We start from the raw sequence: 26,749 nt of genomic DNA on the forward strand, positions 1-26,749 counted from the left end.
TTTGCCTAATATCGAAGTGACATTGAGGAAAACAATACTGAGTTACTATTTTTGTTCCTTTGCTTGAATTAGTAAGCTACCTTTTCTGCGTTCCGGGTCTTTATGAAATCGGAAAACGCGAACACCTTATCTGCTAGTACTTAAGCAGTTTGGAGCTGCGTGTCCACCAATGTTGGATAATAAATGTAGTAAAGAATGGCTCTGTAGGTTCGTAGGTATGATCATATATTATTATGTAAACTAAGCTGATTGCTGCTAGTCTTAATCGCCAACGTAAAGTACCCTGTTAAACCACACTGTACGCCGAAAACCAGTCAAAATACTAATTTACTCCACATTAAATCCTAGATTTAATATTATATAACAAGATTTATATTAGAAATTATATTTTATATGTTAAAACAACCGCTATACGTGTTTTTTAGCTTTGTATCGCTTACAAGAACTAAATGAACACATGCCGACCATGCATTTGTATAGGCGATTCACGCTCTGTGGGCTCCGTAATGGTGGACACGAGCGCCGTTTCCTAACTTGGTCTATACTAACTTTGGATCAAACCATTTATATACTTAAATGTGTCATTGTGTCAAAAATGTGTCCCATTTTACTCTATAGTACTCTCTTCGAGAGTATTATGGTACTACATATGTAATTTTCACTGTGCAATACTGATCATATATATTCACAGCACAGTAAAACTTCGCAGACAGAGTACACATCTAAATTCGTTTATATAGAATCGCGCTTGCATTCAAATAAAAAAAGTTTTTTATACGGATATTCCCCTATGGTGAGACTCTATACAGCGTGATTTCTAATCAAAGATGTTGTAACGTCGGTGGTTTAGTCGTTTATAGAGCACTGCACTTTAGAAGTGAATAAGAAAATAGTTCCACACTCAGGTATAATAAATAATTTTATGATAATTGTTACTCAAACAGAACCAATAGTGTTTAGCTTTAAATTAATTTAACGTTTAAACTGTTCTTTAAATGGTGTAAATTTGTGATACAAACTGTTGTATTAAAATGCCAAGACGACAAATCCCCAGAAGTCTTCGGGAAATGTCAATTTCCAATATTGCAGACAACATGAACAAGGTTTGGTCAAGTGACTACAGAGAACAGTATGGTTCAAATCAACTTAGATATATCATTGGCCCATTTGACTGTTTAGACGGTGACTCTGTTTCCAGAATCCTAGAACGCATTTGTGCACGAAGAAAAATGACCAGGCTTTATTTACAGCTATTAATTGTACCGAATATCAGTGTTCTGGACTTGAAGATGTGCAATTCATTAGTGAATGATGCACTTATAAATGTCATCATAACAAGATGTGTAAAACTCACTAATCTGAACCTTGCTAATTGCAATAGAGTTTCCTCGCAAAAACTGGCTGCTATTGTTCTGCAATTTTGCAAAACTTTACAAACCCTTGATGTGTCGCATACAAATTTTGATGATAACACAGCAAAAGTGGTTGGTCAAAACTGCAAAGTTCTTAGTGTGTTAAACATAAGCGGTTCCTCCCGGTTGTCTCTTGCTGGAATACAGAGTTTGTTTTGTATTGATTCCAAGCAAAGCAACACCAAGCTAACAATGTTTAGCAAAACTGTCAAAATTTTGCATATGTGGTATTGTGAGGCAGATGTAAACTTAGTGGCCAAAGTTTTAAAATCTTGGAGTCCTCAGATCTTACGTTTGTCAGTTGATCATTTCTGGAAAGCAATAGCAATCATCTGTGAACAATCTGACAGCCCATTACCATTGAATTTGCATGGTTCAAAAGATATGTACCTAGACACATTAAGCTTGTTGACCAATAAAAGTCTGCCACTTATGTTGCAAACTGTTCAGAACCTTAAACACCTCACTCTGTTCACAACCAGCTCAACTCATTGTGATGAATTATTTTATGTTTTAAGTATTTTAAAGTCGCTCACAACATTTACTGTATATTGGCGACTGCCTTTTCATTTTCTAAAATATGTTGGTGCCTGCTGTAGTTATATAACGAAATTAGACATTCAGGTTTCAGACATTGAAGAATGGTCTCAACATCACTAAGTACTTGAAGAATCTTTTATTTCCCATATAACCTCTGCCAATTTTATTGCTGAAGACCAGAATTCTTCTGTCTGGTCAAATTTAGAATGTTTGACAGTTAATATAATAACTGAGCATCTAAACACCCCCATTTTCATTGCTCTTAAAGAAATATGTATTGCCTCAGTAAATACCTTGAAAAGTTTTCAATTATCGTGCTGCAATGCGCATGAAATGAATGAATTTTTAACATGGTGTTTTGAAAATTGCTTTGTTGTTTTGGAGCGTATTTCTCTGTTTCGCTGCAATGCATTGTCAGTTACAACCTGTGATCTTATGTTAAATGAAAATCAAGTTTGTGAAATAGATATTCGATTTTGTGAGCAGATTACTTTTTCTGACTACATGATGTTAAAACAACGTATTTCTGACCAAAAATTAAATGTTAATATAAAATATGACACACCAGAAGATTAATTTCAGTAACCAATCACTGGAATAACCTTTGTTTGTGTTTACCAATTTAAACCTTGCATAAAAAGCTCATGCAATTTTGCCAATTTAATAAACTGTTGGCTATAGCCTATACTTTTACAATTGTCTTGCAATTTAATAAACCTGTATTCAGTTACCAAATTTGGAAAAGTGTTTACGTTTTATATATAATATATAATATATATACCTTATATTTTTAAGTAATTTTTTAATGAAATGAATTTAATTTCTTATAGTCAAGTATAGTAAATGGAAGCTGTACTTGCTTCCTCACCAGTGTGGTACCAGTCAAGGGCATGTGATGCAACAGAGAGCGGATATTTTGCATTTGCATCAAGGAGTCTAGTGTATCTGCTTGATATACGAGGCACAGCCCCACGCCACTATGGTTAGTGTTTTGTATTGGTATTAAAATAAAGATTCGATTTTGACTTTGTAAATAATCACTCACAATGATACACACAGAATAACTCAGTAGTAGGCATGAGGTACATAATAAATAAACGCAACCTATTTATGCTCATGTCATGGGTGAACAAGTTGTTATAACATGTCTGCCCTAAATTTTAATATCCGTGTTATAACGGCTGCTGATGCCCCGCTAAAAATAAATTACCTTCATTCAGATATTACTGTGAAACATAGATATTTTGATCCAAACTTTATAGAATTTTAATTTGACCTTCTCATATTTCAACTAATTTTGTTGTTTTTTTTCTGTTTCTGTTGATTAGGTATATTGAGTGGCCATGAAGAAAGAGTATCAACCTGCTCGTTTGGTGTGAAAGGTGCCAACGGTGAGCCTTACCTCATTTCAGGTGCTGATGATGGTTTTGTTAAATGTTGGGACATTCACACCAAGAAAGCAGTAAAGGCACATAAGTCGCATGGAGCGTTTAAAGTTGTGTGCCTGCACTGTTCACCAGGTAATTTGTTTTAATTAAATTTGTTGTCTAAATCGGCGAAAAATTATATCAATCAGAATTGTTGTCTGAACTGGCCAAACATTGTATATATATATACATACATTTTAAAACATTTTGTTAAAAATTAAAGTTGGTCAAAACCTTGAATGAAATTTTGTTAAAAAATGAAAAAAATATTTAAAACATTTTTGGGTATAAAGAAATATTACGCTTGAATTATTGATAAGTACATACGCTACTGTATTAATTTAAGTCTAGATTATTATGTTCTGAAGTGAATTTTTCATGAGTTTGAGTTTTAAATTAAATTTTAAAAGTAATAATTATCTAGGTTTACAATATAGACATACAAAAATATTATAAATTTTTAATCTGTTTTAAAGATCCATAGCACTTAAACACAGTTTAACGCCTCTATGATTTTAACATCAAAATATATCAGCATATTGCTATTGTCGCAACCAGACATACTGTTATATTATAAATAAATAGCTTTTTCGTTATACTGTTTATTCCACCAACATTATACACTTACCAAGTTGTTTATTTTTAATATCTAATATCTATATATTGTATTTTTCTATATTTTGGTGTCTGGTACAAAATTTAACCCATGCTTATTATGAGGTATTATAATGTATTGGCTTATTGGCGGTCACCATTAGATTCCAAACTCACACTGTAAATGCAATTTGTTGTAGCATCCAACAACCTAGTTGTGTCTGGTGATGAAAAAGGATTTATCGTTGTATGGAATGTGGATAGTGATCAAACAAAGAGATTTATGCCGGATGGTGGAGTCCAACAGATGCTGTCAGCTATCACTTGCTCTCATCATCACAGTAACTTGGTGGCAGTAGGGTACAAGTCTGGTGCAGTTTCAATTATTGACATTCGGAAAAATGGGAACGTGAGTTACACATATCTCAAAAAAAGAAGTACCTTTCTTCCAAGTTGCCACTTTGCCAGCGTCCTGTTTTGTAAATAAATTGGTGTGTTAATGATTATTGGTTGAAAAAATAAAACCTGAACAATCTCTCTTTTATAAGTATTACCCAATGGTTATTCCAAAGGCTAAAATGTTTGTATAATTTTAATTTATTTATATTAAACAGAAAGCAAAGCTTTGTATACTCTTTGATTAAAAATTGATATCAATAATTCTTTTTATTTTTTAGGTAATTCGTAAACTTCGTGGCCATGGTAATGAAATACATTCCATTGTATGGTCAGCGTCACCAAGTGAAGATATCTTTGTTTCAAAACTTGATTCTCCCAACAACCAGACTGTTAATGAACATGACAGGTAAATTATTATTTTTACTTTTACATATATATATATATAAACATGGATACAATGGATACAATATATTTAATATAAGGTTTATTTAAACAACGCATTTTTTTAGTTTCCAGAGCATTGTGGTCACAAGTAGCAAAGATAGAACGTTACGTTTGTGGAGTTTATCGAAAGGAAAATGTATTAAAATAATCAAGTTGCCTTCTAAGCCATCAAAAGGTGAAAGATTTAAAATGTTTATTGTTTTGTATAAATATATATGTTTTTTTCTATTTCTATTTTATATTTTATATTGGTAAGGCCCCAAATTTAGACACGCTAAACGTAATTGGGATTTATTGCCAGAGTAACTTATAAACATTGTTATTAGTTACAAACAAATAATCCAGTTAACAACAGTATTTTTATCTTGTTAAATTTATATATAACAAAGCAATAATTTTTATTTTTTTTAATTAAAGTTTTGTATTTATTTTTTTTTATTTATAAAAACTTTTATGCTAAAAATAAAAATGATCCATTTTTTTTTTCAAATAAAGGACGTCGCATCAGTGAAGACAGCAGTCGCCTATACGTTGCACTACACTGGCCTAAATCATTACGTTCAAAGTTTCTTTCCTGTTCATACAATGGAGATATTATTCTATGGGATGTTTCAATGGCTGAAAAAGAACAATATAAGGTAATGTGTCCGTCCGTTAATAGTTGTTATGTTATCTGTATATAATGTTGCTGTTTTATGGTAGGACTTTTTAACTTCTACTTATTTCGTATGAATAGAATGTCTCCTGGTGTGTTAAACTCTTTGTGTGAATTTTCACAGTGAATCTATTGATTGGTCTAAAAATAGTAACATTACAATCTGTTGTTTTCCAGTTTTTGAATATTAATTTCGTTTTTTTTTTTACTGTTTTTATAGAGTTGTTCATTTCTTATTGTATGTTAGTTGCTAAGCCTAACAATAAGGCATGTGAACTTTTTTAGAAAGATTTCCCAAAGCTTTACTATTTAGTTATGCCTAACATTTACCATGCTGAAAAGAGGTATACAATACAATCACCACTTTATTCAATAAACCTATTCTATGTTTCAACAGATCTTATCCCATAGTGCAACAGAATTGGGCCATCAGAGAATAGTTTTCAACATTTCAAGTGGATTGGATCCCACCAAAAACATCATCACTACATCTATGGACAGGTGTATCAAGTATTGGTCACTTGAAGAACCAGATTCACCACCCATATGGAGTTTACCAACTTTGGGTGGATTTGTGTATGCCATGAAAGGTATACACATGTGATGTTCTTGTATAGCAGAAAAAAAAACAACAATTTTGTTACATTAATATTTGTGCAGAACCAGTATTTTAAATACGCTATTTCTAAATTAAATTCTTAATCGTAATTCGTAACCATTTATTTATAGCAGGTGTTACAACTAAAACAATACTTTTCCTGTGAGATAATGTACCAACTCTTTCTTAATCCCAGATATGACATCACCCATTTACAATAGAACAGATTTGGCCTATTTACTTGGGAAATTACCAAGGCAGCTATTAACCCCTTGATATAGATATATTATTTGGTTAGAATATTTATATTTTTCTATAAGTCTAAAAAATCTGTTCTGCTCCAAATCGTCTAGGTCCTGGTATAAGATTGTTATCGGACTTGTAATATATTTCAACTATGATATAAGCTTTATATAAGTTAAATTTCTTGTACTTCTGAACCTTGTCTCAAAGTTTAATATATTCTTAGTTTCCCCGATTGATCCGACTGTGATTGCTCTTGGCATCGGAGACGGAGTCATCCGCATTTGGAGGACGAGTAATCCTCGGAATCCATTTGACATCACATCCTTGTGGCAGGGGATCAAAGAAAAGGTGAGAATACACTACTTACGACTTACCATGTTTTTAATTCCTAATCCAATTCCATTATACAGGTGCAGCCCTTTAAAACCTAGGTTTAATGCCAGATTTGGCCCATTACCTTAATACCAAAACCACTTTTTCATATACTTTGTTAACAATTGTCATGCTAGCCATTACTACAACACCATGGGGAACAAAATTGTAAATAAAGCAGGGATTAGATGCTTTGTTATGAAAAGATTTTGGTTCCAATGTCTACTGATTAGCTCAGTGAAAAAAATTCCAGGGTAAACCTCACTATCCTGCCACCCCAGGTTTGTGCGCCAACACCAAGAATGCCCTTTTCTCCATTCCATGTTAATAAAAAGTCCTATTTCATGTTAATAATCTCACGTACCACAGGTGATGTCTCTTGCTTGGCATCCAACCAAGGAAGGTCTTCTTGCTTTTGGAACAGAAGATGGAAAAGTGAGTTAAACATATTTTTTTGTGACTTTAGTTTTTCTGATTAAAGAGTGCAATGCAAAAAAGTCATAACTTCTGTATTTTTATTATTTTGGATGTTTTATAAAAAAGAAGGGGTTGTATAGTTTATATAGTTTTAGTTTTCTGTTATTTAGTCGCAGATAATTTTTATTAGACAAATGCTCTTGTTTCTTATAAAACATAAAAGTCATGGCTGTTAAATGTGTTTAAAAGTGTGACATGAACCATTGAAAATTAAGAAACACTACTTCCTGATTATATTATAGGCCTATTGTATTTATATATATATTATATTGTAAACATATCATCTTAATACAGGTTGGTGTAGTTGATGTTTTGTCCCAACAACCTCCTATGATCTCAAATACTTACCACATGAAACCTGTATATGCAATGTCCTGGGGTCCGAAATGTTACGCACAATCTGCTGGAGTCACTCCTGCCATTTCTATGCAATGTCTCTACACTTGTGGTGGAGAAGGAGTAGTTTTAATGCATCCCTCTGTGGTAGGGGCTATTTTATTGTAATGTAGAATTATTTATTAATGCTGTAGTGACCTGTCCGTTTTTAACATGGTCTTATTTTATTTGAATGAAATTATGAACTAGCTATCATCTATAACTATAGGGCTTTGTGTTTAACTGAAATAATGCATTTTTACCCACAGCAGAAAATGAATGTTGATACTATTCTAATATTCTGCATTATACTGACACTGGAATATAAATTGTTTTTTTAATTATAATGTTCAAAAAGTTTTGCAATAATAAATTTCATTTTCCAAAGATACAAATTTTCAAACCATGCTTCTTACACTTTTTGTAGCAACCAATATATACAAATTAATAGCATATAATTTTCTCTACTTTTTGCAAGCCCCTAATAAAAAGAATGTATGAAATCAAAAGGCTTTGTAGAGTACTGTACTAGGTAACCCAACCATGGATGGCAACTTTTGTGTCACTGCTCAGACATTAAAAAACTTTTGCCTTAAAGTTATATAATATTTTTCTGATTAGTTTATTATAGTTATTCTGCAAGTCTTTATTTTTACACTTTATTTTTTTCTTCAGAAAATGGACCAAGAAGCTGTGAATGTGAATGAAATAATTTTATCAAACAACAGTTGCATTGATTTGACTTTGACTTCGAATAAAAGCGAAATTTCATGGAGACCTGACGGGGAATTCGTTGCTATTGGAAACGATGACGGGTTATTAATATTTGATTGGTTTTTATGTGGTTTTGTTTGTTGAAGTATTAATTGGGATATGAACTACAAATTGGGGGCAAACATTATTAAAAAAACATTGTTAAGTGGTTTGAAAATTAAATATTAATGTGTTGTTAAAAGGCAGAGTTTTCTTGTTTTATAAAAATTTAACCTCGAGAACTCAGAAATTAGCACAAAATGTATGAAATTATAATGACATCTGTGTGTTTTAAATTTCGGACACAGATGATCAATTTGAGATTAAATCATGTTTTCCTTTTTTTAGAATAAATAAGTAACATTTCTTCATGTTGCTTATTGAAACTAATATTTATAGTTTAGAAGTTTTAATAAGTAAAGTATTAAAGATTGCTGGTATTGTTTTTATCAAAGAATTTTATACTTTGCTTTGCAGGTCCTTTGATATTTGCAGAGCTCCGTTTTTATATATTATCACTCGAGTAAAAGTTCATAACAAAATAATAAACTGCTTAGCTTGGCACACAGCTAACGAGACTGGTAAGTTAAAACGACATTTACGTGTTGTACTATAATTTCATTACCAAAAAATCAGACTCAATCTAGTCTAGTAGTTTGTTCAGACTTCACACAATTATTTTTTGTAAGAAAATTAGATATATAATGGTAAAAAGTTCTATACCTCTGCTGCTCTGCATCAAGTATAGTGAATATTTATATGGTTTATTTCATAATCATTTAAAGTAACTGTTATGTAATTCAACTTTTAGTTGCCAAAAATGTTTCGGAAAGAAGTTAGCATATCTGTCTATCTTAATTAAAGTATTGTTACAAACATTTTTCATCTGATTTTTATACTGTATTGTGTTTGTATATATTGGCAAAACTCTTGCCAAATAGGACACAATAAATTGGTTTGCTATTATATTTACCAACTTTCCCACTCAGGAATAGCCAATTTATATTCCTAGACATAGTAGCAACTGCTAAAATATGTTATGAAACAAAACTACAAATTTTAAATTTCTTTAAAACCGTTTTAGAGTCAAAATATTGGATTGCATCGGGCTCCAACTCTTCTGTTATTTACATCAACAATTTGAACCATGTTCTCAACCAGCAGGTGGCAGCAGGGGAACATGAAAAAGGTAGTGTAGGCATTTGGATGTTTTTTTTGTAATTGTTCCTAAACAATTTGGTTCATAGTTTAGGGGTTAAATAAATGATACTTATTTGCTTTTTTATCACTTTTGGGCAACTACCCTGGCTTTTTTTAGTTTACAAACTATGGTATATTTGACTATGAAATAAAGAAATGAATGTAACATACTTAATCCTCACGTGGCCGTAAAACGACAGTCGTTATAACATTGGTTGAACATCTCATGCCAGCTTACGAGTTACCATGCATGTTACTTTGTGGGTGATTCATGGTGAATACTGTTTTTTTTTAAAGTTAGCAAAAAACCTATTTCGATTCATTATTAAAAACAAATAATAAACCCAAACTTTCTCTCTTAGCAACTGCTTTGAGCAAAACACACATTTCTGTTGTAGAATATTCCAAGTTATGATTTTTTTAAATTTATTCAACTAACAGGTGATGGCATACGTGGCATACCTGTGGTCACTCAACCATTTCGAACACTCACGGGACATTGTGGTCGTATCACGAGTTTATCATGGAATCCTGACTCACAAAACCAACTCGTGTCCGCTTCATACGATGGAACAGCACAGGTATCTCAATCTTTTTAAGTCAATAAATGTAATAATAACAATATTTATACACTGATTGGATAATCATGTAATTATTCAGTAGCAGTCTGTTTGAAAGTATCTGCAAACTATTTTTATTACTATGTTGTAAAATTATTCTGTTCTATTTTATATAGATGAGGTGTTTGAATGAATGAATGAAAGGTACCGCATCTGGCACACTATGGGTTCTAGGCAAGGATTTAGGTTAAACTTGGTTCATTAACCCACAAAATAAGCATTAAAAAAAAATGGACTACCTAGTAAAATCATATAATATTCCATGTTTTTGTTAAATTTTATTTTCTCCGCATTCAAAACTATAACTTGTGATTCCACATCCACATCTAGGTTTGGGATGTTTTAGATGAGGAGCCCGTCTCCAACTACAGAGGACATGATGGGAGGTTGCTCTGTGTCGTCTGGAGAAGAAAGATGGATGAAGATGAGAGGAGCGGATTAATTTACTCTGGAGCAGATGACTACGCAGTCCACGTGTGGAAGATGGAGGACCAAAAAGATAAAGTTCCTCCAAAAGGTTTTCCAAAGATTTTTATCAAATTTAAAAAAAAAATTTTTGGTAAATTTTATCAAACAATGGCTTGAATGTAATTAGAGGCCCAGGTTTTGGTTACTGTATACTAAACTTATTAGAAATTACAAACTTTAAGGGGTATACCAAACTCATTAAAAATAGGCATTTATTAAAAAAACTTGGTAGTAAAATGAATAAGGTGTAATTATAGTCACAGCGAAAACTCATTTAAACCTATGTTGGGGCCATAATTAAGTTTTTAAGTTAAAGTAAAGTTAAGATATCTTCACCAAAGGTTTGAATCATTCTTGTTGCTTCATTTATTTTCTGTTATAAGTTCTATCCTTGTGTGGCAATGAAAGCTGAATGTTGAACTCCCGGTATTTTGTTACAGATAAAATTATGGTGGGTTACACACAAAAGCAGAGTGCCCAATGGAAGAAAAAAAACAAAAAGAAGAAAAGTAACAGAAATAATGACCCACTGCCTTCACCACAGCCAGGTTGGTGGATTTAAATTTTTACCCTTTAAGAATTTTGTATTTTAGGTTGAGGTAATTACATATCCGAAATTATGTTCTGATATATCTCAAATTTTGCTTTTTTTATACCTAATTGGGCTTCCAAAATAGTGGTAATATCCCAGTGAATAGGTATTTTGTTAAAAATCTTTACAAAGTTTGTCTTTACACAAGAGATATTTTCCTATATGTTACATTATGGCTGGTAATAACTAGTAAAGAGACAGTTTTAAAATGAAATCTTTAAACTCAAAGACAGTTTTAAAATGAAAATCTTTAAAGTTTTTATAACTTAACCTGAATTAATTACAAGCACTGAAGCACTTTTTTTTATTTCAAAGATCTTTAGATTAATATAAACAAACATTTTCACAGCTTCCACGCCTTATGTAAACGGGTTAGCTCCTGATGTAAAACCCACTATAGATTCCGACATAGAAGTAATGCTGGAACGTAGAAAAGCTGAACTACTTGCTGAGATGAATCTTGACACCAAACAAGGTTATTTTATAAACTTTGAGCTTTAAACTGTGTTTTGTGCTATAGAAAGTTTTATACTATTTTTGGAGTTCTGTATTATTCTTATTTGTGATATATATGTTTATTCTGTTCTGTGTGAGTAAGGTCCTTGTTAAGGCCCTTGGATTTAGGGTAGATTTGGTCCATTACTTCAAAATATATATATATGTTTATTAAACTTATTAAAGTACCTTATGTGAGCTCACCACTTCACCAGTGTTGTAAAATAGTTTGTAAATTAAACATTGTCATTTAATTGTTAAAACGTAAAATATTAACTTACAATTGGAGCTTATCAGCTTATATGAGGTGCTTAATCAACACAAAACCTAATTTGTTCTGACATAAAATTTGAAACTGTAATCATGTATTCTGTTACCTCTGCTACCAGGTATAATTTAAATTATTTTCAAGCTTAAACATCGAAAACACTACGCTTTTTATAGAATCAGCATATTTGAAACATTGATATTGTTTAAAAACATATTTTGCAGATACTGAAGACCATTCTTTTACACCCAGGTAAAACTACACAATATTGTTTGTTGTTTTGAAGGAATGAATCTAAATTATTTGTTCTTGTGTTGTGGGCAACGACAGTCGTTATAATTTAGGTTTTTGTTTCATACACCATGTGCCAGTTTACGAGTTACCACATATGTAGCTTTGCATGTGATTTTTTTAATCTTGCATTAAATAAAGTATTTTTAAACTGACAGAAAAGATCAGGATAACGAAGAAATAGAGAATGAAATTACAAATGTTGTATCTTCTCCCACTGATGCGGCTATGCGTGAAATTCTGAGCGATTTAACGGAAAAAAGAATAAAAGCGGCAACACTGGAAGCGACAACACTGCAGGATAATGCTGGCAACAGCAAACGACGACAAATCAAAAACATTTTTCCACTTTCAGTTGCCATGGTAAGTGCTTAGATTAGTTAGTGTTACCTCTACAACAAGACCCGGACAGTTATACTGTCAAATAAAAAAATACTTGATTTTTGGCATCGCATTATGTAGCTATGGACAAATCATATAAACCTATCTGTGAAATTCAAATAACATGGTCCACACAGCAGTTTTTGCTGTTTTTATTTTATACCTAAAGAGGACTTCAAGCAGTACTTAATGCCGGAAAAAATAGATTTTATCTATTAGTTTTATGCAGGACAACAAGAAAAAGATATTTTTACAAAAAGATTGCATTGAAATCACGAAACACAAGAAAGATCCTGAAAACCACAAAGTTACGATCACAGATGCAAGCAATGTTAACATGGGGTTTTACACTGATAGATTAGCAGCATACAGGTTTGGATAAAATATTTTGTGTTACAAATTATAATAAAAACTATTGCTTGCAACCTAGTATTAAATTCCAATGACAACATATAGTCATGTTTTTCTATTAAAAATACTAATATAAAATAAAAATAATAACAATCACTGCTCCATACATTTTAACACACTACTATAGTGTTTAAAAAAATCAATGCCTAAATATATTTTTAAAAAAAGTAAAATTTTGGTATTTTTTTCCACTTTTCCACAGAATGATGCATCAGGAAGATCTACATTTAAGAGAAACCAAATATTTTAATTCAAGTAGCATGCTTAAACTATGGAGAGGAGATATTGTTGGTAGGTTGGATAGCAATGGGATTGTTGTTGTTTATATCGTATGACTGTTTTTGAAAAGGTCTCTGTCAATCTTTAAAATTCCAAACTGTAGTTTTAAAAATTAATTGGCCTTTTTTAAAAAATCTTTTAAAAATTTGTTTTTTAAATTACCCATCTTTTCGTGCAACATTTTTATCTGAACCATTTTCACCAATAGGAATGATTGAATCGGCGATTGAACAAAATGATTTATCTGATCAACTCGTGTCCATGGCTCCCATGGCTGGGTATGATTTGTGGCAGAAAGCTTCACTTGCATATGCACAACAACTACAAGGTGAAGGTTGTTACATCCATGCTTCACAATACTTGATCGCATGTGATAAGGTGGGTTCAATAGATTAAAAGAAAAAAATGAATGTAAGTTGCTTTATCTTCACTTGATCGAAAAACGACAGTGTTAAAACACAGGTGTTATGTTTTATGCACCTCGTGCCAGCTGACGAGTTACCATGTATGTAACTTTGTGGGTAGTTGTTTTTTTCTGTATGGCTGAGAATTTAAACAACCCAATAGTGTCCACTGTGTTGGAGAAATTAATATTAAGTGTCTAGCCCAAGGATACATACACACCCAAAGTGGTAACCGGACAAGCTAACCACTGTGTGGGTCGGGTCCAGCCGGCGAGTTCATTTAACAGGCCGACACTGTTCCATAAAACCCTTTACACGAGGCCAGTTATGACCAAAATGTAATCTTAAATATCAGCCTTTCTGTCATGACAGTTACACAACACATCGAAAAAAAAATTTTCAGGAGTTATGAATTAAAATTTGTTTTCATGAGAAAAAAAGGGTGAAAATTCTCATTGCTTTTAAGTTCAACTTCGAATTTTAATAAATCATATTATCTATATTTTTGACCAATTGCTATTTTTTAAATAAATTTTAATAAATTTTCTGTGATTGTTTACCCAGATAGAGGAAGCTATCATCTTGCTAAGAAACCACAAACATTATCGTGAAGCTGTAGCACTTGCTCGTGCTCGATTAACTGATGACGACCCAATCTTGATCGACACTTTAAAAATTTGGGCCAAAAAGCTACAATATGGTGAGAACAGAATTTAAAAGTTTGATGGAAATTTGATATTTTAATGAAAAATTGTTATTTTATTAAAAAAAACAAACTATTCTTCAGTGATAACAATTTATATAGGGAAGATGGGACAAACTTACCACATAATATCCAAATATCCTGATCGTGTTTTAAACAATTAACTACGACCTATCAGAATATAGTTTTATAATTCTTTGAGTGTTCCTTGTTTACTACTAAATAGAACAAGAAAATGGATCTAAAAAGTTTCCCATTTTTCCCCACCCTTCTGTACTAGTAGTTCAGTAAGCTAATTTTTTTATGATTTAAATTCTTCACAGTGCTTGTTGAATTCCAATGTTAATATTAACATGCACTTCAAAGATTGAGAAGCACTACATTATTTTACTAACTAAACCCTACACAATGTTTTCTAAACCCTACACAATGTTTTCACCTCAATTTTTTTAAATAACAGGGGGTTCGTACGAACACGCAGCAAAATGTTTCGCCGCCATCGGAGATCATGTGTCGGCTGCGAAGAGTCTTTCTTCTCGTGCCGCATCCAAGTCTTCTCTGGGAAGAGACGAGCTTCAATCGCTCTTTGCCTCATCCTCAGTTGCTGCTGCAGCGGATGATAAATCAACATCCCAGGTAAAGTCCGATTGAACTATTTCCGTGCGATTTAAAAAAAAGTTTGAATTTTGAAGTGGTGTAATTTACTCTACCGATTGTAGTTACTTGGATAGAGTTACTACGGTATCACGTTTTTTGTCAGCTGATTAAAATTTATTCCGTTAATTTTCACATTTTGTTGGTCGAAGAAAATTCTGTGTAACAGAAGTTAGATGGTCAAAGGTAACTGACTAGGTTTGAGACAGGCGACCAAATTAAGCAAAATCAAATTGACGTGCAAACTAGTTTAGTTGGTAGGCTAGAATACCAGGTTGCTTTCATCCATGTAATCAAGGGTGTGAAGTAGGCTTAATTGTAGTAAGACATCTGTCAAGGTGCAGTAATATGTTAATAATGACCGATTAGCTCTAACAGGCGAGAAAAAAAAGTGATTGAGACAAAACATTTAGGCAGGGTAGCCACAATTTTTGTTTTAACCCCTAGTCTTTAACAACGTCATTTTGTTGCTAATTCACTTTTCTTCTTTGTTTAAATAATTTGATCTTCACTTTTCAAAGCGACAAAAAATGTGGTACGCCTAAAAACATTTAAAACAATAACTTGTTTTTTATTCAGAATGCACTTACACATTCATAAAGTATATTTACTATTCCACAAGTTTTAAATAACAACTTAACAACAGGAGTTTGCAAAACAAGCGATCACGTCTGTTTGTTTAACCACTGGGCAGTGGAAAGGAGCAAATGAAGCTGTGGAATTATTCTTACCACAAATGAACATATATCGGTATGATGTATCTAATGTCTGGTTTGGTTTTCATTATTAAATATTTTAATATCTAGATATAGTTTAGAAACATACGTTGGACAATTGTTGTCTTAAATTGCGTTTTTAAAATAATTTGTTGTTGGATTTTAACGTGTTATTTTTACTTTTTTTTAGGTTTTTGTTTTTTTATAACTTTTTAATAAATTTTAGTTTTTAGTTAGCAAGGTAAAGATTTGAACAGTTACTTTAGGAATTAGTTTGTCAGCTAAATAGTTAACTTTAAACATGTAGTGTTATCCTGCTCATACATCAATACTTGGTGGGAGAAATACTGAAACAGGATCCGAAGTTTCTTTCATCATTTTCTGAAGCAGAATTGATTGAAAGCAATAATGGTAAGATATCCTGTCCTTTGTTTTTAAGTTACTTCATTATTACAAAGTAGCTTTTTTATCAGGTATGGTCCCAACCAGTTTACTACAGAATGTTTTGGGACCAAATGTGGATTGGTATTTGTTAGTGAATGAGTTATATGACTTTGTATGTTCATGTGACTTTCAAACCGCATCTTTATTAACAACAAAGCAGTTAGTGTACCAGGTAAGAATGTACAAACATTAATATATACGTTTATTGTGTCTACTTTACTAAAAGGATGCCAATTATTTGTGCTTTTATGATAAGGCAACTTCAAAACTTCAAATCATAACTCCCAAACCAGTACACTGCTTAAATCTAACCACTGTGTCTTTGTATTTAAAATGTTTTTTTAGATATAACTGCCTTATACTAATCACATTTTTTAGTTTTGCTTGTACTACTCTACCCTGTTACTCTGTGTTGTTATAAAAACAAGCCAATTGAAGCAAAATAACATTGATTGCGGCGGCGATGGAGACAATGAATCAAATATTGCGAGAAAAAAATCTAAAATGAATGACATTTTTGGAAAATGTTTCGAAAATTCAAAAATATTTCTGGAGAATTCAAATTTGTCAATTGTTAATGTTGAACTACAGAAATGTTTAAATTTTGTTGATGATTCTTCACATAATGGACAGGATGTTTGTAAAACAAGTTTACAAAATTCTTAACTACTGCCGGTACATTAATATAGTACTGGTAAAGTTTACTGTTAAGTTTCAAGTACATTCAGTTGATTGGAACTAAGTTTTTATACACACTGCCATTTTTTCTGTTTCTGTAAGTTCCTGCAGTCGAAAGCGTACGTACAAATAAATCGTGGCCATTAAGTTATTTGGAACACACGTGCTGTACAGACTAATTGTCACAGTGCAAGGACGTGTCACAAAAAATACATTAAGCATAGCGATCAGCGTGTACAACTAGCAACTTTTTTAACAGCATTTAGCTTAATGGGGGTTGCGTTGCGGCGGAACAGTTTTTTCGTAACGGACGTTTTGTGTTCCTTTTTAAGCGCCTTTTTGTGCCAGTTGTTGGTCGTCGTTTTTGTTGGACTTAATGCTTGACCGGTTTGAAGAACGCCGTTGGTTTCTTGGTGTTGACGTCAGATATGTAGATTGCGAGTTCTCGGATAGGACCATCATGTTGGCGTGGGTGGGCTGTTAGACGAAGGTAAGGCACTGCGTGTCATTCCACAAGCGGCGTGATGGGAATTAAAAGGATAGGTAAAGCTAATGTACGGCTTTTTGCACGAAAAAAGAGGGACTTTGTCATAATACTGCTGTTGGGAGTTATTTTTGGTATATAGTGTTGTTATTGTGAGGTGGGGAAAGATGGGACACCATTTTATTTTCTTGTCGCATTTGGTAGTAAACAAGAAAATTCAAAGAGTTATATAACCGTAACCTCACTACTCCCATAGACCGTTGTCAATTGTTTAAAACACGATCAGAATATTTATATATTCTGTGCCAAAGGTGTCTCACCTTACTATATAACTTTAAATACTCAAAATTACTTTACCTGATTCTCGACCGCTGCGGCGCATCTGTTGGGCAAACAGCAAATAAACGCTTTGAGAAAACCTTCGCGAAACTTCTTGTTCATGAAGCAGTAAGTTACTGGGTTGACACACGTTGATATGTACGACATGAGCTGTGTAAATTCGTGAGGATACGGTTTTATAATTCTTAAAATGTTCTTTGTTTACCAAATTAGACGAAAAAATAGATGTAACACCTTTAGCAAATAATATCTAAATATCCTGGTCGTGTTTTAAACAATTAACAACGTCTATGGGAGTCGTGAGAAATAGTTTTATAATTCTTTAAAGGTTCTTTGTTTACTCCTAAATTGGATGAGAAAACAGAACGAAAATGTGTCTCATCTTCCACCACCGTACTATATAGTTTTGTGGGGGAAGATGGGACGCTTTTTTATTTAAATTTCTTGTCACATTTAGTAGTAAAAAAAGAACATTTAAAGAAATATAAACCCTTATTCTCATGACTCCCATAGACCGTTGTAAGTTGTTTGAAACATGACCAGGATATTTAGATAATATGTTCTAAATGTGCCCCGTCTTTCCCCATCATACTATTTATTAAAAAGCTTGCTGCGTCACAGCACAAAATTATACTCCGTTGTTTCCAGCTTATTCAATTTCCCAGGGTTGTTTACGGATGTAAACTATCAATTTTTGTCGTTACTTCAATATTTCGTATAAGCATGTTCGATTTTTGCGAATATCATGTCATTGTTGGTTGTTTTCCAGTCAGAATAATTCCTTCGGTAACTCTAAATATATTTTCAGTTTCAGAGTGTTTTGCTGTCATTGCAACACCTTACTTCCCAGTAATCATCGCATTAGCCCAAGATACCAATCGTAATCTTATAAAAGTCACCATGCGCTGAGCGTTTACAGTGTATATTGATTTATAAGTGACATTTATCGTTTTAAGCGGCTCACCTTGACTGGCGTAATGCACTCTATGTGGTTTGTGAACACAAAATAAAACAGTTTTAAAATTGTGAAGTCCTGGGCTTGTACTTTATAAGGTAACAGAACACCGCTAAGTAGTTTTCGGCTCAAATAAATCATTTTTATCTACCGCGTTTCGGAACTTTTTGTTGTTTTGCACTAAATTACCACTGCTTGGCTATTCATTGGGCGTCAGTAAGTTATACAGAGGCAAAAGAAATGTCATCGGTGTATATGAAATACCGGATAGAACATTTTTTCCACAGGAACGCGAATTTTCAATTTGATTATTCATAAATTAATTTTTGTACCTGAATTATTTCGATCACGCCACTGAAGATTTTTCGCGCTCCTTTCGGGTCAAATGCTTTCCACACGTTTACAATGAACAGCGGAGTCCAGCACACGAAGAATAGAACCTGCGAAATAGTCGCCCATTATTAGCTTAGAAGTCAATTTCCTCTAAGATGACATTAACGCTTATAATGGCTTTGTTTTTCTTGTTGTCATGAAATGTTATCCGGCCTAGTGCGTCATCTAAGTCCAATCGAAGCACTTGCTCTTCAAATCCAAAAGCTAATAGATAATTTGCTCTTTGCCAGTAATGGAAAAACAAATACTCTTTCAACAGAGGCTGTAGCGTGAAATTTCAATTTGCACTTTAATTTAACGCTCAATATTTGCATTTGGCCTTTGGTTGCCGTTAACGAAATCGTCTTTGAAAAACTCTGTTGGACGAATGGTCTCTTTCCGGTTGATTCAATCGATCTTTAATTTATTAGGCAGATGGAAAACCGTTGTAGCTGCGTTGAAAAGGCCGCAGAGCAAATAATTCAATTTTTATGCCCGCCTAAAAACATTGAACGTACTTTCCTTAAAGGCCAAAAACCGTTCATTCTCCAGGCACGTGGCATAATTATATTTAAAAGCAACAAATGCTAATTTGTTTTTCACCCGCAAAATAATTTTCGTGTAACGTCCTTATAAATGATAAAGAATTAACTGAAACAATATTTGTACAATATGTCGCGTTTTCTTTAAATAGAAAACGCGCAGACAGATTTAATTTGCAACTTAATTGTAATGAATAATTGAAGGTGGCATTCGTTTTATTAAAACATTTATAGCACCAGAACTTGGTATACGTGATACACCGTCAACATATTTTTTATTTTCTAATCGTGCTTTTAACTGCTAAAAACTTGTCTTTAGTTTCGTGTAGATACCGTTGTATATTTCTGTAAATATTTTTGCAGACAAAATTCGGGTAAATTTTTGATTTAAAAAAATGTCGAAATGACCGATGTGTTTTAAGGAATTTGCTGTATCGACTGTATATTCAACCTGCTGTAATGGGATTTAATCTCCATATCTCATAATGGCGCTCGTCTAGACGCAGCAGCTTCAATAAACAGTGAAAATGGTGCTGCTTTATTCGCCAGGGCGGGTACTACCAATCCTATAATGAAGAGGAGAATAGAAACGTACTACCACACTGACTTACATTATTCATGTCTATTATATTTGACATGTTGATCAGATTATTTTCGTGCAAGTAATTTTTGCCGAATTTTTATTCATTCAAATCATCTAGACCACAGTCTATTTAGTGGTAGCAGGCTAACAAATTCAAAAAGCACAAGAATTTAAGTTCTTCTCATATTTCGCAGATAAATTCGCTCCTGTTAATGCACGGTATTATTGTTCTATATAGCACCAAACGCTGTCAGTGCACGGTTTTGTTGTTGCCTTTCTAATAGAAGGGTGGGGGACATCTTAATATCCAAATATCCTGATCGTGTTTTATACAATTAACAACGGTCCATAGAAGCCGCGAGGTTACGGTTTTATAATTCTTGTTTTGTTTTTTCTTGTTTTTTTTCTCTGATGTTTTTTTCTTTAAAATCAAATGGAACAAGAAAACGGAATAAAAAGGTGTCCAATCTTCTTTCTCCCTACTATATTTTAATTCGCTTTTATTTCGTAATGGTGAAGTTCTTGGAAACAGTCAGCAATCCAGACCGGGGTTTATTATTAATATTTAATTAGGTTTTTCGTCTGTGGAACTATAGTCTTCATAAAAATGCATACGGACCGAGATTGTCAAAAAATATTGTAAAGCTTTTCCCAAGTGATTTGCATGACCAAATAAAAATCGTTCATATATGCCTGTGGTTAGCTACACAAAGTATTTCATATATATATCTTGTAATAATAACCGTGAAAGGTGGCAAAAATTGTTGGATATAAAAGGGTGGCGAGCAAAATTGCTTAGCAAGTTCTGATCAAAGGCGATGGAGTGAAAGTACGACTTCCCATATAAGCGGACGCTTCGCAATATCTTTATCATTTACTGCTAACCCGACCCCAGCAAGCTCCCCACACAACTCACCACAATCACAATGAGCATCTTGACGATCCTTTTCTTAGCGAGCAGTTGGCCTTCCGTTTGCAAACTCCTCGAGTCGCATCTCTTTCTGTTACTTTTCCTCACGCTTAGTTGACGGCCGTTCGACTTTTTATCAGGAACTTGTAGTCTGTTGGTTCCGTCGTCGCTCTGCTGCAAAATTTAAACTTTATCTTTAAATCTTAGAATTTAGGATAGTCCGGAATGTTGTACAGTTAGCGTTATCTTTTGCGCAATTTGCTGACTACTTTAAATGTGCTTTATTTTGTGGGAAGTGGTTAAATCCTGCTTTCCTGTAAAATCCCCCGCCTTAAAATTTATGATCATGTACAGCTCCATTTAAGGCATAGCAGCGATCTGATACACAGTCCAAGTCGCCAGGTCTAAGCCCCGTCAAAATAAGCCGACGATCAAGGTTTACGAGGTTTAGGGTGTCTGGAGAGGATTGTCGTATTTTGGCTTCGAATTTGATGCTGTTTTTAGCTTTGGATTGAAGCCGCACGTGATATCGTTGGCGTAAGCGTATGTACATATACCAATAAGCGTTTTACAATAGCTTTCTCAAAATGTTACATATAAAAAATTAACAGTTTAGGTTTATAGTGTTATTATACGTTAAAGTGTAATGTCGCACCACTATTAAAAGAGGTTGCGTTTTGTTGCCACAATCTTCGGTCTTGATATTCACATTATTCCCGTTCCCATTCGACTCGCCTTTGACTCTTCTCATACAAACGTTCATGTTCATTGGAAAACTTTTTTCTGGAAAGTTCGAAATGTGTTTAATTTGACAGGCAAATTAAATTTTTGAACTTACATTTTTAAACCTAATTTTTTTTAATTTGTTAACTTAATAACGTACTTGGTTTCTTTTCTTTTGTTTCAAATTGAAAACCTTCTGAAATTTTAAGACAAACGCAAGTGTAGGCGACTGTCATAACCAAGCCCGGAATGCAGAACAGAAACACGATTTGTAGAACATACCTGTATAATAATGCGCGTAATAATTCTATTTCGGTCTAGCGTCGAATTATTACACTCTATTTTAACGTTATCTTGGTAACCATGAACTGTATCTGCTAATATATTCCGTAAGCAGACAGGCACATGAGCCAGTTTTAGAAATAGATATGTGGGCTTAATATTGCATGAGATAACACGCTGTCGAATGGATTAGGGTCATGTTTTAAACTATAATTATCTTCTGCAAGTCTTATATTGAATCGTGAGAATATTAGTTTAGTTTTACCATGCTTGTCGTGCTTGTTCTCCTCCAAAATATAATCTGCATGCGAGTGTGCATTTTCCTTGCTTCACTAAGGGCATATAACGCAGCTTACTGAACACCAGGAACGGAGACATGATTAGAAAACTTATCGTCCATATGATTGCAATTACCTGAAATTAAATGCAGAAAAATAGTGTTTCCTATGTCAGTTCTATAGTAGGGTGGGGGGAGATGGGACAGTTTTTGATTTCATTTTCTCGTTCCATTTAGTAGTAAACAAAGAACATTCAAAGAATTATAAAACCTAATCCTCACGACTTCCATAGACCGTTAGTAATTGTTTAAAACACAATCGGGATTTTTGTATATTGTGTACCAAAAGTGTCCCATCTTCCCTGCCCTACTATATATTCTGTTTTTTAGCCGCACTGATATGTTGTTTGTGGCTTAGTAAATGTCGTTATATAGGTACCTCAATCGATTTACAAATTAAGTTTCGTATAGTTTTAAAAGGTTTTTGCCCCGCTAGTTCTGTTTCCTTTACAGTAACATAAACGCCAGCGGATAATACGGTTGCCTGATCGCCTTACAATCGATAGGACTTATATAACGATTTGGAGGGGTGACACTGATTGACTTGGGTGGACAGCACGCACAGGTTAATCTTGTTTATGCTGGTTAGGCTATTGGGAGAATTCAGCTACCAAAATCATTTACCATCGACAGGTATCCATTGTCCACTGTAGGCCTAGATAGACCCATCAATTTTTAATGCCACCCAATATTTGAAGCGGCAAGTTGGGTCGTTTTTGAAGGTCACATCCAATGTGCGCTAGGGTGATGTACAGTCAAGTAAAAACTATTGGCATATTTCGACCATTTTCACACTGATGAATGAGCTAAGGCTCTGCTAACTTTTTTGCATAAATTTATATTAGTGCCCCAAAGTCGATACGTGTGACTTTAAAGAACCTTAAAGCTAATATGCCTATAAGGGCCAGTTAACCGAATATGTGGTGTCCTAATGTTACTTGCTTCGCCGATATTATGAATGAAGAGTGATTTTTTACCTTGTATGCGTGTGACTTTGTTTGCCAACCACGTGACTTTAGCGGATTACAAATGGCGTTGTAACGCTCAATGGCAAGCGCCAGCAACGTGAATGTTGACACTGACACTGAAATACCTGCGTCACAAAATTAATTTAAACATGTTATCTCTAAAAATATAGGAAGTGCGTCACACGATGACGTTATCAGTCTAAACGTCAGAACAAAATTGGCAGCTGACTTTGTCGTTTACATCGGAGATAAAAGTGTCATTGGTGTCTTTATCGAAATCCAAATTTGGATACATAAGAGGCAGCTTCACTGTAAGGTGCTTTGGCGCAAGTGTTTTCTAAACCCAATGCTAAACAGGGTCGAGGCCCTGTATCAATTAACTAGACCCAAACAATTTTTCATGCAACAATAGGTCAATTTTGGCCTAAATGTCGTGTCCTATGCGCGCCTTGTCGAGGAACTTACAAAAAGAGTAGGATATATTCAATTTATTGTTCTATAACTTTGCAACTAGTTAGTGTCACTTATGTTTTCTGCTGTTCATTGCTTTAAATTAGTAGCTGTACATAATAGTGTCCGTAATTCCAGTCTATGAGGTTATATATTTTTCTTGTTTTTCGACTGACTACATTAACATCACTGTATAAACACTCACCCATGAAGTAAGGTAAGACCTTACACATGACAGAACCGAAAACGAACCGTTTCAAAATCTGTCCGATCAGTGAAATTGGCATGCAAACTAATGCTTGCAGAAGATCACTGAGGGACAAACTTATTAAAAAACAGTTGGTCACAGTGCGCATGCGCCGGTTTGAGATCAGCGTCACCAGAACCAGGATGTTGCCAACAGCAGCTAGTATGAAAACAACTGAGTATAAAGCGATGATCAGTCCAGGATAGTCGTCATTTTGACCTAAGAAAATATTTGTAATTTTTCCGTATTCCTTTTTTGAGAATTTCGCTGAAACCCGCAGTGGATACGTGAAAATGTTAAAACTGCGTCATTCCATGAGTTAGGGCTTGTAGGTTCGATTCTGCTCTTATTGTGAACAAGGGTCATATAGTAGGGTGGGGGAAGATGGGACAGCTTTAATTATATTTTCTCGTCCAATTTGTTGGCTAACAAAGAAGTATTAGCCATCCGTATCTTTACGACTTACATAGACCGTTGTTAATTGTTCAAAACACGACCAACATGTTTGGATATTAAGTGCTAAAGGTGACCCATATTACCCCACAGAACTATAAAAAATCCGTAGCGGGCATGAGTTGCGCGAAACATAACACCTGTGCTGTATAACGACTGTGGTTGCCAGGATAAATAAACCGCAGACATTCATTGTTTGTATAACTTAAAGATCTAGCCTGTTTATTGTTATTGTTGTCTGTAATCTCTCGCGGACTGATCCACTGTTGTGCTTTTTGCACTAAATTCCCGAAATCCGAAAATGACTGCAGTGGGTGGTCGTCTTCTACAACAATGTGTTCACGTTTTCGATAAATAGGAAATAATTTTATGGAATACCGCCATATATCCCATTGTGGTACAGATAAAATCAGCTACTAATCCGTATGTAATAAATAATTTATGCTAAGTCTGTTTTGGTTATGACGCCGAAGAGCTTAATGCAACTATAAATTCGTCACGTTTGTTACAAAACGCTTTGAATCAATTCGGAAATTACTTTGCTAGCAATACAATTACTTGAAATTTAATTTGAAAAAAATAATTATAGATCGCATTCGACGGAATGAATGAACTTAATATACTACTACTGTTTGTTTACGCCCTAAGTTACTGGCACCTTTAGGCTATTACTTCGTGTATACCAGTTGGCTTAAGCAATCTTGTTGCAGCACGCCCCTGCTGGACCGAATGCGATTTTCCAGAATTAAAACTATATAGGGCGCGGAACACTTTGGAAAATTCGCTTTAATTAGAGTTTGTGTTTTAAAATTAAACATTCATTGCCGACAGTGTTTGCTTTTTTAGATTGAAATCAATACACGACTTTTCATTGATCGAATTTCGGTGCAAAACACCAAAGTGGTTTCGCATAAAGATGTTTTTCTTAATTTTGAATCACCCGCGTTTTTTCGCCGTTGTTTATTTTTTGAAACATTACAGACCTACTTTCAGTTTATTGCTGCTTTATTCTTATTCTTCTGGGCCTAATGATGCCAGCTATTTTAGTCCGTCACTACTATATTGCATTTTGCATGTCTATTGCACTTTTTGCCCTTTTTAGGCATCTGTCATGTATGTTGGATAACGTTGCCATTTGTACAGTTAATATTTGTACATTTGGGTAATGAGCCACCTCTGGCCTAAAATCCAGGTCCTCAGTATGCTTCGTCGTATAAAGTATCTCACCCATATACAAGGATATACATATACCCACCATCAGGTCTGGCTTCCAAGTTTCCACCGGCCAGTTCAAAAGACGTATTCCCCGTGTAATCATATGTAGCTGTGGTTGCAATGTTGTTATTCTCTTTCGTATATTGTGACTTTGCAGCGTTTATTATTCCCGCGATGCCTTGCATGTTACTTCTTATAAGTTTCTCATTTTGACATCGAAACTTAAAACTAGACTCCGCGGGCTGCAGGGTAGGTATACTCGGTCGGATTTGCGGCAATGCCCGGTCCATGATTGTCCTTTCGTTATCAATTGTTTCTTTCGTCAAATTATTATTAAACCTGTTAATATCTAGAATATACTTTTCCAAACTTTTGTCAAATATTTTTGTTTTTCTCAACTCTATAGCTGTTACAGAAAACAGGTATTTTTGCGTTGCGTAACTTGGGACTGCCTTTTATACAAAAATGCGACGAAGGAGAAAAAGGCGTCGGACGCTTAGCGTTTCCTTTGAACCGCGGTTTGTGATGTTTTACCTATACTACAACGAAAGAAAAATAAACAAAAATATAAAACGTACTCTCCGGCGCGTTTATATTTTATATATGCTTCCAAAGTACATTCTTTATGTAATTATAAAGACGCATGAGTCACTGTACGTTTATATTTCTGCAAAGCAACCGATATAAGAAACTTCTCTTTTGTTGGTTATAAAAAATCTAAAAAATCAATTTCAGAAAACGTTGTTAGTCTTTCTGACCGTTTTATTCTTCTCATTATCTCTAATCACCTATTGGGTCCCAGTCGTCACTAATGTCATTCATAATGACAACGTAATTAAAACCATCTATACTGTTTTTTTCTCATTAGCTATATTGCATACTTATGCTCGGAAGTCATATAAGGGTTTGTATTTCCAAAACAATTCAATCAGTTTTTTACCCGAATCGATTGAGAGTTAGAACCGGTACCTCGGGAACAATTACTTTCAGCCT

The 26,749-nt window shown here is 33.8% G+C and overlaps 3 protein-coding genes across 6 annotated transcripts; 2 read left to right on the forward strand and 1 right to left on the reverse strand.

Annotated features, from left to right (window-relative positions):
• Positions 1-1,031: 1,031 nt before the first annotated feature.
• On the forward strand, positions 1,032-2,072 carry LOC104265463. Its single transcript, XM_009859510.1, has one exon. The coding sequence runs from the start codon at positions 1,032-1,034 to the stop codon at positions 2,070-2,072; it is 1,041 nt and encodes a 346-aa protein (XP_009857812.1).
• A 710-nt stretch (positions 2,073-2,782) lies between these two features.
• Positions 2,783-17,045, forward strand: LOC100177551 (gem-associated protein 5). The gene is made up of 28 exons (XM_002131782.5): positions 2,783-2,934; positions 3,281-3,472; positions 4,174-4,382; positions 4,651-4,778; positions 4,882-4,991; positions 5,312-5,454; positions 5,869-6,061; positions 6,539-6,663; positions 7,057-7,122; positions 7,459-7,647; positions 8,215-8,354; positions 8,770-8,873; positions 9,377-9,481; positions 9,934-10,073; positions 10,443-10,629; positions 11,021-11,128; positions 11,522-11,647; positions 12,160-12,187; positions 12,385-12,589; positions 12,837-12,979; positions 13,221-13,309; positions 13,506-13,675; positions 14,266-14,401; positions 14,865-15,040; positions 15,705-15,808; positions 16,082-16,185; positions 16,248-16,390; positions 16,597-17,045. Exons 1-28 carry the CDS (start codon positions 2,796-2,798, stop codon positions 16,882-16,884), a joined length of 3,990 nt encoding a protein of 1,329 aa, XP_002131818.1. The 5' UTR covers positions 2,783-2,795; the 3' UTR covers positions 16,885-17,045.
• LOC100181046 (cholecystokinin receptor type A-like) lies at positions 16,651-26,749 on the reverse strand. 4 transcript variants are annotated; one of them, XM_018817733.2, is made up of 10 exons: positions 25,797-26,626; positions 24,047-24,307; positions 23,401-23,516; positions 22,352-22,500; positions 21,965-22,086; positions 21,737-21,864; positions 21,088-21,252; positions 19,007-19,114; positions 17,738-17,869; positions 16,651-17,373 (listed from the first exon to the last, which is right to left on the reverse strand). In XM_018817733.2, the coding sequence occupies exons 1-10, from the start codon at positions 26,044-26,046 to the stop codon at positions 17,224-17,226; spliced, it is 1,581 nt and encodes a 526-aa protein (XP_018673278.1). In that variant the 5' UTR covers positions 26,047-26,626; the 3' UTR covers positions 16,651-17,223. The 4 variants fall into 4 exon arrangements, with proteins under 4 accessions (XP_018673278.1, XP_002119134.1, XP_026696284.1 ...); XM_002119098.5 differs by having other exon boundaries at positions 21,088-21,255; positions 25,797-26,615; XM_018817734.2 differs by having other exon boundaries at positions 17,262-17,394; positions 21,088-21,255; positions 25,797-26,749.

The sequence above is a fragment of the Ciona intestinalis genome, chromosome 2 (assembly GCF_000224145.3).
Source record: "Ciona intestinalis chromosome 2, KH, whole genome shotgun sequence".
NCBI lineage: Eukaryota > Metazoa > Chordata > Ascidiacea > Phlebobranchia > Cionidae > Ciona > Ciona intestinalis.

Excerpts from the sequence above, each read along its gene's own strand:
- LOC104265463 (XM_009859510.1), top strand. The coding sequence starts at position 1,032 with ATGCCAAGACGACAAATCCCCAGAAGTCTTCGGGAAATGTCAATTTCC.
- LOC100177551 (XM_002131782.5), top strand. The coding sequence starts at position 2,796 with ATGGAAGCTGTACTTGCTTCCTCACCAGTGTGGTACCAGTCAAGGGCA. Across the intron at positions 3,473-4,173 it reads GTGCCTGCACTGTTCACCAG|CATCCAACAACCTAGTTGTG; the intron begins GTAATTTGTTTT and ends AATTTGTTGTAG. Across the intron at positions 13,676-14,265 it reads ACTTGATCGCATGTGATAAG|ATAGAGGAAGCTATCATCTT; the intron begins GTGGGTTCAATA and ends TTGTTTACCCAG.
- LOC100181046 (XM_002119098.5), bottom strand. The coding sequence starts at position 26,046 with ATGGACCGGGCATTGCCGCAAATCCGACCGAGTATACCTACCCTGCAG. Across the intron at positions 24,308-25,796 it reads CTTGGAAGCCAGACCTGATG|GTCAAAATGACGACTATCCT; the intron begins GTGGGTATATGT and ends ATATTTTCTTAG. Across the intron at positions 22,087-22,351 it reads GAACAAGCACGACAAGCATG|GTATGTTCTACAAATCGTGT; the intron begins GTAAAACTAAAC and ends ATTATTATACAG.